The sequence below is a fragment of the Carettochelys insculpta genome, chromosome 20, assembly GCF_033958435.1.
Source record: "Carettochelys insculpta isolate YL-2023 chromosome 20, ASM3395843v1, whole genome shotgun sequence".
Lineage (NCBI taxonomy): Eukaryota > Metazoa > Chordata > Testudines > Carettochelyidae > Carettochelys > Carettochelys insculpta.
The window spans coordinates 14,934,620-14,946,095 of record NC_134156.1 but is presented as its reverse complement, the minus strand read 5'-3'; the positions used below and the strand labels follow the sequence as shown (position 1 = coordinate 14,946,095).

General features: G+C 46.7%; 1 protein-coding gene across 2 annotated transcripts in view; it reads left to right on the top strand.

Annotated features, from left to right (window-relative positions):
* The first annotated feature begins 538 nt into the window (after positions 1-538).
* Positions 539-11,476, top strand: part of MMD (monocyte to macrophage differentiation associated) — a 38,096-nt gene continuing 27,158 nt past the window's right edge. For both annotated transcript variants that reach the window (XM_075014581.1, XM_075014582.1), the window contains exon 1: positions 539-744. In XM_075014581.1, the coding sequence (XP_074870682.1) occupies positions 716-744 (29 nt within the window). In that variant the 5' untranslated portion in view covers positions 539-715. The remainder of the gene's footprint in view (positions 745-11,476) is intronic.

Genomic DNA, 11,476 nt, shown 5'->3' with positions numbered 1-11,476 from the left:
TGAAAGACACTGAAAAAACTTATAAAACCTGCCTGTGATGGAAACTACTTCAAGCCACCCCCACACTCCTAGTTCCCGCACCCCCAGTCTTCTCCTCTCGCCTTAGGAAAGATCTGTGCTCAGTTCCAACAGGGTTTTCTTTCTACCACCACTGAGGTGCCCCTGCAGGAAGACAATACCAGCTGTCCGCCAGCACCAGGGCTCCCCCCACCCCCACTCTTTTCTTCCTCCATTCTAAAAGGCGATCTGACCAGCTGCGCGCAGCGTTCCGAATCAGCTGGGACAACGTGGGGCGAGATTCCCCCCGCGGGCAGGGGAACCCCAGGGCGGCGCTCCCGTTTGAGCGCGCCGGAGGCCCCAGGAAGGTTCAGCCTCTGAGGGGAGCGCTCAGGGCTCGGGCGCTGCGGACCCCCTGCCTCGTGCGGTCGCCGGCTCTGGAGGCAGGCCCGGGGCGCCGCGTCTCCGGCTTCTCTCCCTCCCTGGCCCGGCGCCCAGAGGGGCGGGACGCCGCTGCCAGGCGCCGGCGCTGTGGGCGGGCTTGGGGCGGAGGGAAGCCCAGGCCGAGGGTCCGGATAAAGTGCAGCCCCGGCCGCACGCTCACCCTTCCCCGGCTCCCTCTCTCCCGCACACGCCGCGGGGCTCGTAAGCCAATGAGGGCCCGGACCCCGGCCCTCGCCGCCCGCAGCCCCCCGGCCCTCGCCGCCCGCCCGCACCCATGCGGCTGCTCCAGGAGAGGCTGAGGAGGTGAGCCAAGGGCCGAGCGCCCATCCCCGGGGAGCCGGGGGTCCCCACGCCGAGCGCCCCTCCAGCCCATACTTCCCGGGTAGGGGAGGCTGCCCCCTGCCTTCCCCGCGCCCCCTCCCACGGGATCATTGCGGGGGATCGGGGCGGGGGGACCAGGGGCTACCTACCACCTGCCTCGCCCGCGCCCCCAAACACCGGATCGTGAAAGGGAGCCCGGCGAAGGCTGGGGATCAGGGGCTGCCTTCCCGGCGAGAAACACCCGCTCCCCAGCGCGGGCGAAGCCCTGCCTGCCGGGGCCTGCTTCTTTCGGTGATGAGCGGCGTGTGGCCCGCAGGAGCCGGCCCGGAGCTCTGCCGGCTGGCAGGCGCGCGGGGAGGCGCTCGCGTGTTGCCTAAGAGGAAGCCGCTCGCAGGCCGGCAGCAGCAGCAGCTTTTGGGTTTCCCTTTAAGTGGGTGAAGGGTCAGGCATCCTGCGGTTTGTCACAGGTTCATCTCTGGTCGGCCTGAGCCAGCGCTCCCTGCTTGTGCAACCGCTGGCCGGGCGATTTCCAGCCTCCAGATGATCCGTTGTGGGGGCTGGCTGGCGGGCTGTGGGGTCTGCAGAGGGTAGGATGCCTGGGGATGATTCTGTCTGGCTGCTTGTTTTGGCTGCTGTAGGAGACAGCTGAGTTGGGAGGAGGAGTAGTGTTGGCAGGGCACGAGCGCCGGCATGGTCTTTTGTGCTCTGATGTGGTTGAGCCTTAAATATTAGGGGATCTTTTCAGGCCATGCGAGCTTCTTTCCATGCCTGTTAGAGAGGTAGGGAGAGTGAGGTCATTGCTCTTATTGACTCGACTTTGGTTGATGGGCAAGACAAGCTTTTGAGCCCCACTGACCTGTGTTCCCCTTAAACTTTTCTCTGCATGTGGGAGGATTGAGGGGTTTTCTTTTTCCCATCCTTGTGCAGAATCATTTTTTTCTGTATGTACAGAGGCACATGCAAACGAGCACCACCAGTAGGCCCAAAAACCAAGGTGTGGGTGCTCTGATAATGGGCTGGGCGGTATTTAAAGCTCTCCTGAGCTTTCTCTTCCCCCTCCCCTGGCTTTATTTGTAAAACATGCCTGTGAAACCTGCCACACAAGCACACCTCTTATGAGGAACAGGGCCACTGACTGCTCTTCTTTTTAGGTTGCTCATACCTGAGGAAGAGCTCTGTGAGGCTCCAAAACATATGTCTCTCCACAACAGAAATAGGTCCAGTGCAAGAGATTAACTCACCCGAACTGTGTTTGTAATATCCTGGGATTGGAACTGGTACCACTACTGTGCATACAAAAATGAGATGTCCATTGGCAGACAGAATTAGAATGCTGGCCTCATTCCTTGTTCTTGTCTCCTCCCTTCCAAATGGGTCAGCTCGTGTAACAATAAGACCTGGGTACGTACTTACATAAGCATTTAGGTTTTCCCAGGTGCTTCCTTATTTTAATGTCAGGTACACTGAAGTTTAAGTTTTGAATGACTGAGAGCCTCCCAAGTGAGTAGAACGTCTGGTGTATTCCCTTCCCACCCTAGCAGGTGTGACTGTAATTCTGCAAGAGAGGGTATACCTGCTCATCTCAATCTCATAATTCTTTTTCTGACTTTTGAGCCACAAAACCGAAAGGTAAAGATTCAAAGATCAAAGAAATAAACCTACCACACAAGCACACATCTTACAAGGAACACAGCCACTGACTGAGGTGAGGGAAGAGATTAATTGGTTCTTGATTGGACCTGTTTTCTACGTTGTTCATGCCTGCTTTTTGTATTGGTGCCCCTCATATGTGTGCTTCAGCATTTCATGAGTTTCTTTTGTTCTTTCCCAGACTTTCTCTGTAATTTTCTTCTCATTTTGAGCTCTGCCACCTTAATTTCACAATTTTGAGGGGCAAGTAGTAACGAATTTTAGATTAGGCCCTGGGAAAATATTAAACACCAAATCTCTATTTTTATAATGGAGACTGAAAGCATATTGTGGGCTTGGGTTAACTTTCAGCATTCACTTATTTCAAGAAGACTCTATGGCCATGTTATGTTGGCTTCAGAGTTCATGCTACTTCTGAACGGAGTGTTTATTCAGTGATGAACCTGACAAATGGGTGCAACCTAGTTCTGTATTGATGCATGTTTTGAAGCATTCTGCGTTCTATTGCCTCTATTGTAATCCTGTGTAGTAGTCAATAACATCTCAAACAGTTATGTACAACAATTAAGTATGCTTTAAAACCATGTGGTAGTTTTTATTTTGTGAAAGGATTGCATTTGTTCTCTTTAATCTGGGAAAGGAAGAAGGGAAATAGAAATAGCTGTCTTTTAGACTGCAAACAACAAGTTTGATGCAGAATTCATTTTTATTGACAAAATGTTACGACAGTTTGGGGAAAAATAAAAGAATGAATGGAACAATAGAAATCACTCTCTTCCTACCTCCCCCTTGGATTGTCTAGCCATTGTCTCTCTTTGGTTCCTTATGCATATTACATTGGCATCTAAATGTGGAATTCTGTGAAATCTGTTCCTCTGCTGATGCTAGTTTATTCCTGGCATTGTATTTTTCTCATACTCTGTCAATCATGGATTTTTTTTTTGTTTTACTTGTACAAAAACAGAGGGGCACCAACTAAAACAAAAGGGCAACACATTTAAAATGGATGAATGGAAATTCCTGAGGCTTAAAGTAACTTATTTTGCAGTATTTAGTTTCATAGACTATTCACTTCTGAACAATTAAAAAATGGACCATTGTGTGAATAACACCATACACAGTTAATTAGCTAAGGTGAGAACTGTGCAAGCTATTGTTTTATATTTCAGAGCTTAAGTTGATCACTAAATGAAGTCAATGCTATATTGCAAAATTGTCAGGATTCTTGTGGGTGTTTTTTGTACAATTCTGGATGGAACCCACTGTTTGACATAATATTGAGTGTACAGTTAGGTGGGCTATTGGTCTGTTTACAGAAGAAATAAAATCAAGTTGTGAAGTAGCACTTTAGCTACAAACAATGCTCATACTATCTTTTTAAACTCAGCATGGTACCTAGTACAATTCAAAAAAATCTTGACCTTAATCTAGGACTATTTAATTCTATATAATTTACCTTTGAAATATAGAACACAGTCATGTGGGAACAAACTTAACATAAGTTTTGTCCTTTTACTAATCTAATAGGTTAGTCTGTTTTTGTGGGGTGGAGGGTCATTTAAGACTGCCAAATAGATTAGTCTCAAAGTTCAAGTAGTTTAAACAGGAAGTGGTACATGTGTTCGTATGAAAACTGTAATATGAAGAAGTTAGTATGAATAGTGCAAGCCATTTGCTTGTCTTCATTGTTTTCCCCATGGCTGTGGTTATACTACAGAGATCTGTTGACAGAAGTCGCTGTCGGAAGAGATTTCCCGGCAAAACTGTCGACAGAGCGCTGCCACACACAAAAGCCAATCGGGAGAGTGCACTGCTCTGTTATCAGAGCAGCCTGACTGCTCAGCTGCTCTCTCAACAAAACAGTCACCTAAAAGCACAGCGGACAGGGCTGCCCATTGTTCTGGATGCCCTGTCTGTCGAGAGACGGTCCCCCCAGGTCATCTGCGTGGATTTTTTTTTTGACAGACTCTGTTGACAGCAGCATTATGCCTCATGGCTGAGAGGCACAATGCTTCAGGTGAAAGGGCTGAGTTTTGTCAACAAACTGTTGACAAATGCATTTGATGTGTGGACGTTCTGCCAGGTTTTGTTTTGTGTACTTTTTTTTGATACAATCTGGGTTTTGTTGGCAAAACTCACTAATGTAATCATCGCCCATCTGTAAAATGAAGACGCTTTCCTTCACATGGATTCTGTAGTGAAGACGTAAAGTACTTAGTTTGCCTTTGATCCAAGGGCCTTTTGGTTTGGTGAGTACTTCATTTTAAAGTTTGGTTCCCTTCAGGCATACTTCAGTGCTTTCAAATGTCCTTGACTGACACAATTGATTGGTAAACTCCGAAGGAGTCTCATGTCAGCATTGATTTCCATCAGTAGAGCTGTGTGGGAGAAGCTTCCCTAGACTAGTCTTCAGAGTTGGTTTCTAATTAGCATTATTACTCCATTACTTTCATAAACACTAAGGTCTAGTGTACCACAAAGTCAAGAAAACCAGGACCCCATGTGTCTTTTTTTTAGTGATAAGCTGCAAGATCCCCAAAAGAGCAGTTAGCGTTGATGATCTGAACATGGTCCAAATTCTCTCCAGCAACTCCTTTTCAAATCACCATGTTTACCTGATGGCCCTGAATGACTCAGGCTTTGTCTGTCTTACAGTTAGGTTGACACAAGCTGCTTAGTTGTGGGTGTCTACATTTAAATTTGTGTCTCTGGCCTATGTTAACACCTTGTTATGCCATCCTCTGAAACAGCACTGAACTATATCCATATACTCACTGTGTGATCTATATCAGAGAGGTAGCTGAGTTAGTCTGTATCTTCAAAAACAAGAAGTCCTGTGGCACCTTATAGACTAACAGATATTTTGCCCACAAAAGCTTACGCTCCAAAATATCTGTTAGTCTATAAGGTGCCACAGGACTTCTCGTGGTTTTTGTGTGATCTGTGTCAACCCAATCTGCCAGCAGCTGCCCCAGGAGCCCTGACGCTGCTTTGGTCACAACCCTGAACTCTGCTCCCCAAGGGTCAGCAGAGATGTGAAACCACACCCCTTTCCAAAACCGTGCAACTTTCCGAAATGCCTTTTCCTGATTGTTCCCTAAGCTGAGCATAGAGAAGTAGCTTTCCCTTGGGTGCACCTGACCATGCTGACTGCACATTCTATATATGCACTACTGCCTGGAGTAGACCAGAGGTCTGGGATTTCAGGATGGAAAGAGGCTCTGCAGGCACAGTTATGGAGCAGTTATTGAAAGATCGATGTCTGTGAGCAGAGTACATAGGGGACGTGGGAGATGAAGTACAAGAGGGATCCTCCACAGAGCCATGTGATGGTGAAGGAATACTGGAAGGCCAGCAGTCAATCCAGTGCTGTGCCAGAGACCCACCACTTTTAACATCACCTGCAGGCAATACTTCGGGGATGCCCCACCAGCACCTCCAAGGCACTTGATACACAGGCCTCTGCCAGGAACAGCAGGAGGTGGGTGAGCAGTACCAGGAGGGAGATAGAGAACATGCGACTGAGGAACCAAGCCATGCTGCTGGTCAGGATCTGTTTGAGACTCCTCTGCATTGCAGTCAGTCCTGGCAGTCAAGCACGGGTGACTTGGGGAAGGTGAAGGAACCTTGGGTAAGTGTGTGAACATGTTTCCCATTCCAGTGTTTGGATGCACCCAACCCCAGGCTAGCAGAACCTGTCTATTTTTGATGTATTAATTTACTCATACTACAAGAGGCAGTGGCGCAATGAAAAGCGTTATCTGTTTTTCATTCCCCACTAGAGATAGGCAGAGAGTATACAGCATGTGGAGCAGTTTGTTTACATCCACTGGGATATCCCTTAGATCCACCTGAGAGTGCTCAATTAAACTTCAGGGAGACACTCCACAGTCCTCACCCGAAGATTTCTAGGGAAGGCTGCCTTGTTTCTTCCTCTTCGGTAGGACACCTTTCCGCTCCAGTTGGTGATAGCTGTGACAGGTGGCATTGCAGTTGACAGCTAGCATGGTTTCAGGTCACCAGCAGCAGCTTTGTTCTCTCTGCTTTTTGTCACCCTCAGGGGAGAGAGCTCAGCTAAAATCACCACTGGCTGTGGAAAATGGTGTCCATATTCAGGGCCATTGCTGTATACTTTGGTTGAATGAAACAATAGAGCAAGGCTTTCATCATTTCTCTTCCCTCTGCCTCTGGCTGGCCATGCTAACCTTGACTGGGCTTGCAGAGTGATGCACAAGCATTCTAAAGCTGTAATGTCAATAAGTATAGCTTGTTCAAAACTTTAGGCCAGGAGGGAACGGAGTTCTAAATCTAACCCTTCTGTTTTGATTATACTTACAAGGATACCTCTGGGTGTGTTTTATCTGTAGCTGTGGCTGCTATAGCCTTCGGGGTCCTCCCTTTGCACCTGTGGTATGCTTAGGCCAGATAAAGAGGAGAAAGAGACAGGTCCATCAAGAAAAGGAGAGGGAGATGCACCAGGGCATAATGCATGAAACACAAATGCTACAAATTCAGGTGGACCTGCGGGATTAACAAACCTGGACTTTCTCCCTTGGTAATCGATGAGAGATGGTAAAAATGGAATTCTTCTGCACCACTGTCACCTGCTGCTCCTTGGTGTTCCACAAGGCCTTGGGGGCTGGATCCCTGTCCTGGCCACTGCACGCTGGGAGACAGCAAAGACAACCATGGTTTAAGTACTGATCTGCGGGAAGCATGATTGCTGTATGTGTAGCTGAAGTGGACGTGAATGTTCTTTCCCCATTAGTTTTGTAAAAGCTTTGTTATCTGTTTTGTAGAAGAAGTGGGGAGTGGGGCTAGTTAGTCAAATATTCCATTTAACTGAGAGAGAACTGGAGTAAGTAGCCATGTGACTGCTTCTGGAAGAAAGGGAGTATGTGAGTCCTGAAACCAACCAGACTATAAATCAGACTTTTTTTTTTTTCAGGAGGATCAGATGTGCTGCTTTATAGAACTTCCTGATTGGTGAAGTGGAGAATAAAATCACTTTTACTGTATTTCTGAAGTTCTTATTACATTTAGGCTTTTTATTTGTACATCATCTCTATGAACTGGCTTTGGTACCCAATAAAATCTATTTTTAAGAATATAATGGATCTTTTATTATTTCACAACATAATTCCTTGTGCAACTAAAAGACTACACTTTTTGTACCTTGGGCAGGGCAGCAGAACTCATGGGATCAGTGATGATCACAGTGTGATAATTGTAAACATACAACTAGCACCTCCAAACTAATAAGTGCATTGATAAAGTATTTTTATAAATGTTGGGCAAGCACCAGACCATTCCTAACAGCCCAGAAAATGTCAGGGCCCACAGAAGCACAGTCCACCACAGCATTACTGCTGATGATGTGTTCAGGTGTTTTGTCAAACCTTCCCTCAGCAGCTTAGCTGCACATAGAGTTCTTCCAAGGGTTCGTCTGCACTTGCCCCCAACTTCGAAGGGGGCATGGTGACCAGGGCAATGGGAGATTACTAATGAAGTGTTGCAGTGAATATGCAGCACTTCATTAGGCTAATTTTCCTCCGCCGCAACTTCAAAGCATCAAACTTCAAAGTGCCTGTGCGATTTCGAAGTCCCTTTACTCCTCAAAAGTTGGACACTTCGAATTTGCCATGGAGGAAATTAGCCTAATGAAGTGCTGTGTATTCACTGCAGCACTTCATTAATAATCTCCCATTGCCCTGATTACCATGCCCCCTTTGATGTTGGGGGCAAGTGTAGACCCAGCCTAATAGCTCTGATATCTGGCTGTTCAAACGCAGCAGAGGGGCTGCTCCACTTCCATACTGCCAGCCACTTTTCCCATGTACTATGCAAGACACAACAGCTGCGTCTACACGTGCACACTACTTCGAAGTAGCGGCACCAACTTCGAAATAGCGCCCGTCGCGTCTACACGCGTCGGGTGCTATTTTGAAGTTAACTTCGACGTTAGGCGGCGAGACGTCGAAGTCGCTAACCTCATGAGGAGATAGGAATAGCGCCCTACTTCAACGTTCAACGTCGAAGTAGGGACCGTGTAGACGATCCGCGTCCCGCAACGTCGAAATTGCTGGGTCCTCCATGGCAGCCATCAGCTGGGGGGTTGAGAGATGCTCTCTCTCCAGCCCCTGAGGGGCTCTATGGTCACCGTGGGCAGCAGCCCTTAGCCCAGGGCTTCTGGCTGCTTCTGCGGCAGCTGGGGATCTATGCTGCAGGCACAGGGTCTGCAACCAGTTGTCAGCTCTGTGTATCTTGTGTTGTTTAGTGCAACTGTGTCTGGGAGGGGCCCTTTAAGGGAGCGGCTGGCTGTTGAGTCCGCCCTGTGACCCTGTCTGCAGCTGTGCCTGGCATCCCTATTTCGATGTGTGCTACTTTGACGTGTAGACGTTCCCTCGCTGTGCCTATTTCGATGTTGGGCTGAGCAACGTCGAAGTTGAACATTGACATTGCCGGCCCTGGAGGACGTGTAGACGTTATTCATCGAAATAGACTATTTCGATGTTGGCTGCACGTGTAGACGTAGCCAACAGGTTATTGGGATATTTTTCTCACAATGATCTAGTCATGTGAGTGAACAATGCTAGCATTCCTTCAGTCTATCAAAAGCACATTCGAGTCACACTGCCCCTATTGAGCTGATAGCTGAACCTTTTCTTGGTGCTGTCAAGGTGGCTGGTGTATAGTTTCATGAGCAAGAGGTAGGCTGGTTCCTCCTAGGATTTGTGTTTCAACATCACTAGAGGCAGTTCAGGAGTTGGCAAAGAATGTTCCTGCTTGTAGCGTTTTGAATAGTCATGTGAGTGTAAAGATACAAGCTCCACTCACCTTCTCTGAGCAGCCAGTGCTGATTCACATGAAGCATCTCTAATGCTCCACCAGTGCTTGCAAAAAGCATAGAAAAATAGCTTTTTTTTTTTTTTGTTGGTGCATTCTGTGGCAAGGTGGGCTCGTGCCACAACAGGGATAGGTGAGCTATCCACCCCCTGCAGTCTGGGAATCCCCTTTTTGCAGATCCATCCACAGTGACTTTCATATTACTCAGGGTCTCAGGATGGCATAGCAGGGCATGATTAATGGCTCTGAACACTTGGACAGCATCAGCCCTTCCAGTCCAAATGATTTTCTGCATACCAGCAGCACTCCAACACTGCAGGCGTTCCCTGGTCTGATTGCCATTCACTTCTCAGCTGTCCAGGCAGCTCTCATTCTGATGTCTGTGTGCCAGAAGGCCAGGGTAAGCTTGGCACATAGATCCAGGAGTGCTGCCTTCTGCAACTGAAAGTTCTGCACCCACTACTTGTTATCCCAAACCTACATTATTACTCAGTCCTACCAGTGAGGCCTTGTTCTCAGGTCTGGAAGCTTAAATCAGCCAACTGTATCTGCTTCGTGAATACCCCACCAGCAATCTTGAATTGGTTTTTGCTGAATCCCACAGCAATCTGCACATCATGACATGTTCTTGTGCTGCTTTTTGTGTCTTGGCAAATACCAGAGGATTGTGCATTCTGTGTTCACAGTGCTTATTGCAGTAGTGCAGAGCTGTGCAGGCTACCTGCTTCTATCAGAGACAGTGGACCGTCCTGCATTGGTTTGTGGGATTTTTACAAAAGGCACAACCTTTGTGGGATTAAAAATGGCAACATGGGCTGAAGGAATCTGCATGAGTCAAATTTGAAACGTGGCTTCCAGACCCATCCCCCCACATGACTCATTTCTGCCTCACCATGCATTGCTTGCATTTTTCACAAGTGGTTGCACAATTGTCAGTTGCACACTGGACTGTCTATCCATGGTGTACTACATTGTATATGAATACAATCATTCCTGGTGAATATGTGCAGTGCTGGTGCCCAGAATCCAATAGATACATGCACAAGCTATATATTAACTGCAGTGACTTCACACTGGCATAAGTTTCATTGACCAGTGTTTGTAACACAGAGGTCCCTCAGTGTATGCTAATTCTGTGCTCTGCAGTAACTAGGCCTCTTGGGGTCTAGTTAATGACACAACTGTAACACTGAAAATACCCTTTTTATATGTGTTTCCAAGCAGGGCCCTCAAGTCCTATCAGGAAATTGTTTTATATCATATCTATATTGGTTCCAATAATGAAAAAAATAGTGGAACAACAGTACTTCTTTGCTGTTCAAGATTCTTGCACTGAAAAACATTTCCTGGGTTGTCTCTTGGAGAAACAGACAAGTAAAACTAATAGAGAGGTAGCCGCATTAGTCTGTATTCTAACAAAGCAAAACAGCAGTCATGTAGCACTTTAAAATCTAACAAAATGACTTATTAGGTGATGAGCTTTTGTGGGACAGATCCACTTCTTCAGATCTATGGAGTGAGGGGTGGGGGATGTTAAGTGTCTCACCTGAGATCATTACAAACATCAAAGGATAAGGTAATTGTTCATACCAAGTGTTAATGTGTCAAATTTGAATATGAAGCCCAGTATGTAATTTGAATATGAATCTCCCTCTGTCATCTGTTTTTTAAGTCTGTTGTAGGACACATATTCTCAGGTCTTTAATAGAATGGCCCACGCATTTGAAATGCTCACTGACCAGCTTATGTGTATTGACATTCCTGATGAATGCTCTGAGTCCATTCAGTCTTTGGCAAAGTGTTTGCCCAATGTACATTGTAGAGGGGCATTGCTGGCACATAATGGCATATATAATATTGGTGCGGGTACATGAGAATGAGCCCCTGATCTTGTAATTAACATGGTTAGTGATGGTCCATGGTCCAGTGACGATATCTGCAGAGTAATACAGTAACATCGTTTTAATCCTTTTACATACAGGAATAATTGTCTGCACTTGTCTTTCACAGTGGAAGTCAAAACCACGTTTCATTTTTCATGCGTATTTAATCTTTTGAAGTGACCTTCACTCTCTTTAGCCTTATTTTCTTCCTGCACTCAAACAAAATAAATCAACACCTAATAAAACTTGCAATAAGGCAACAAACTCACATTTCAAGATTGGATAATTCTGAGTGCTTCCCAGGGCCCAATACAAAAACAGCTCTTTGTAACTAA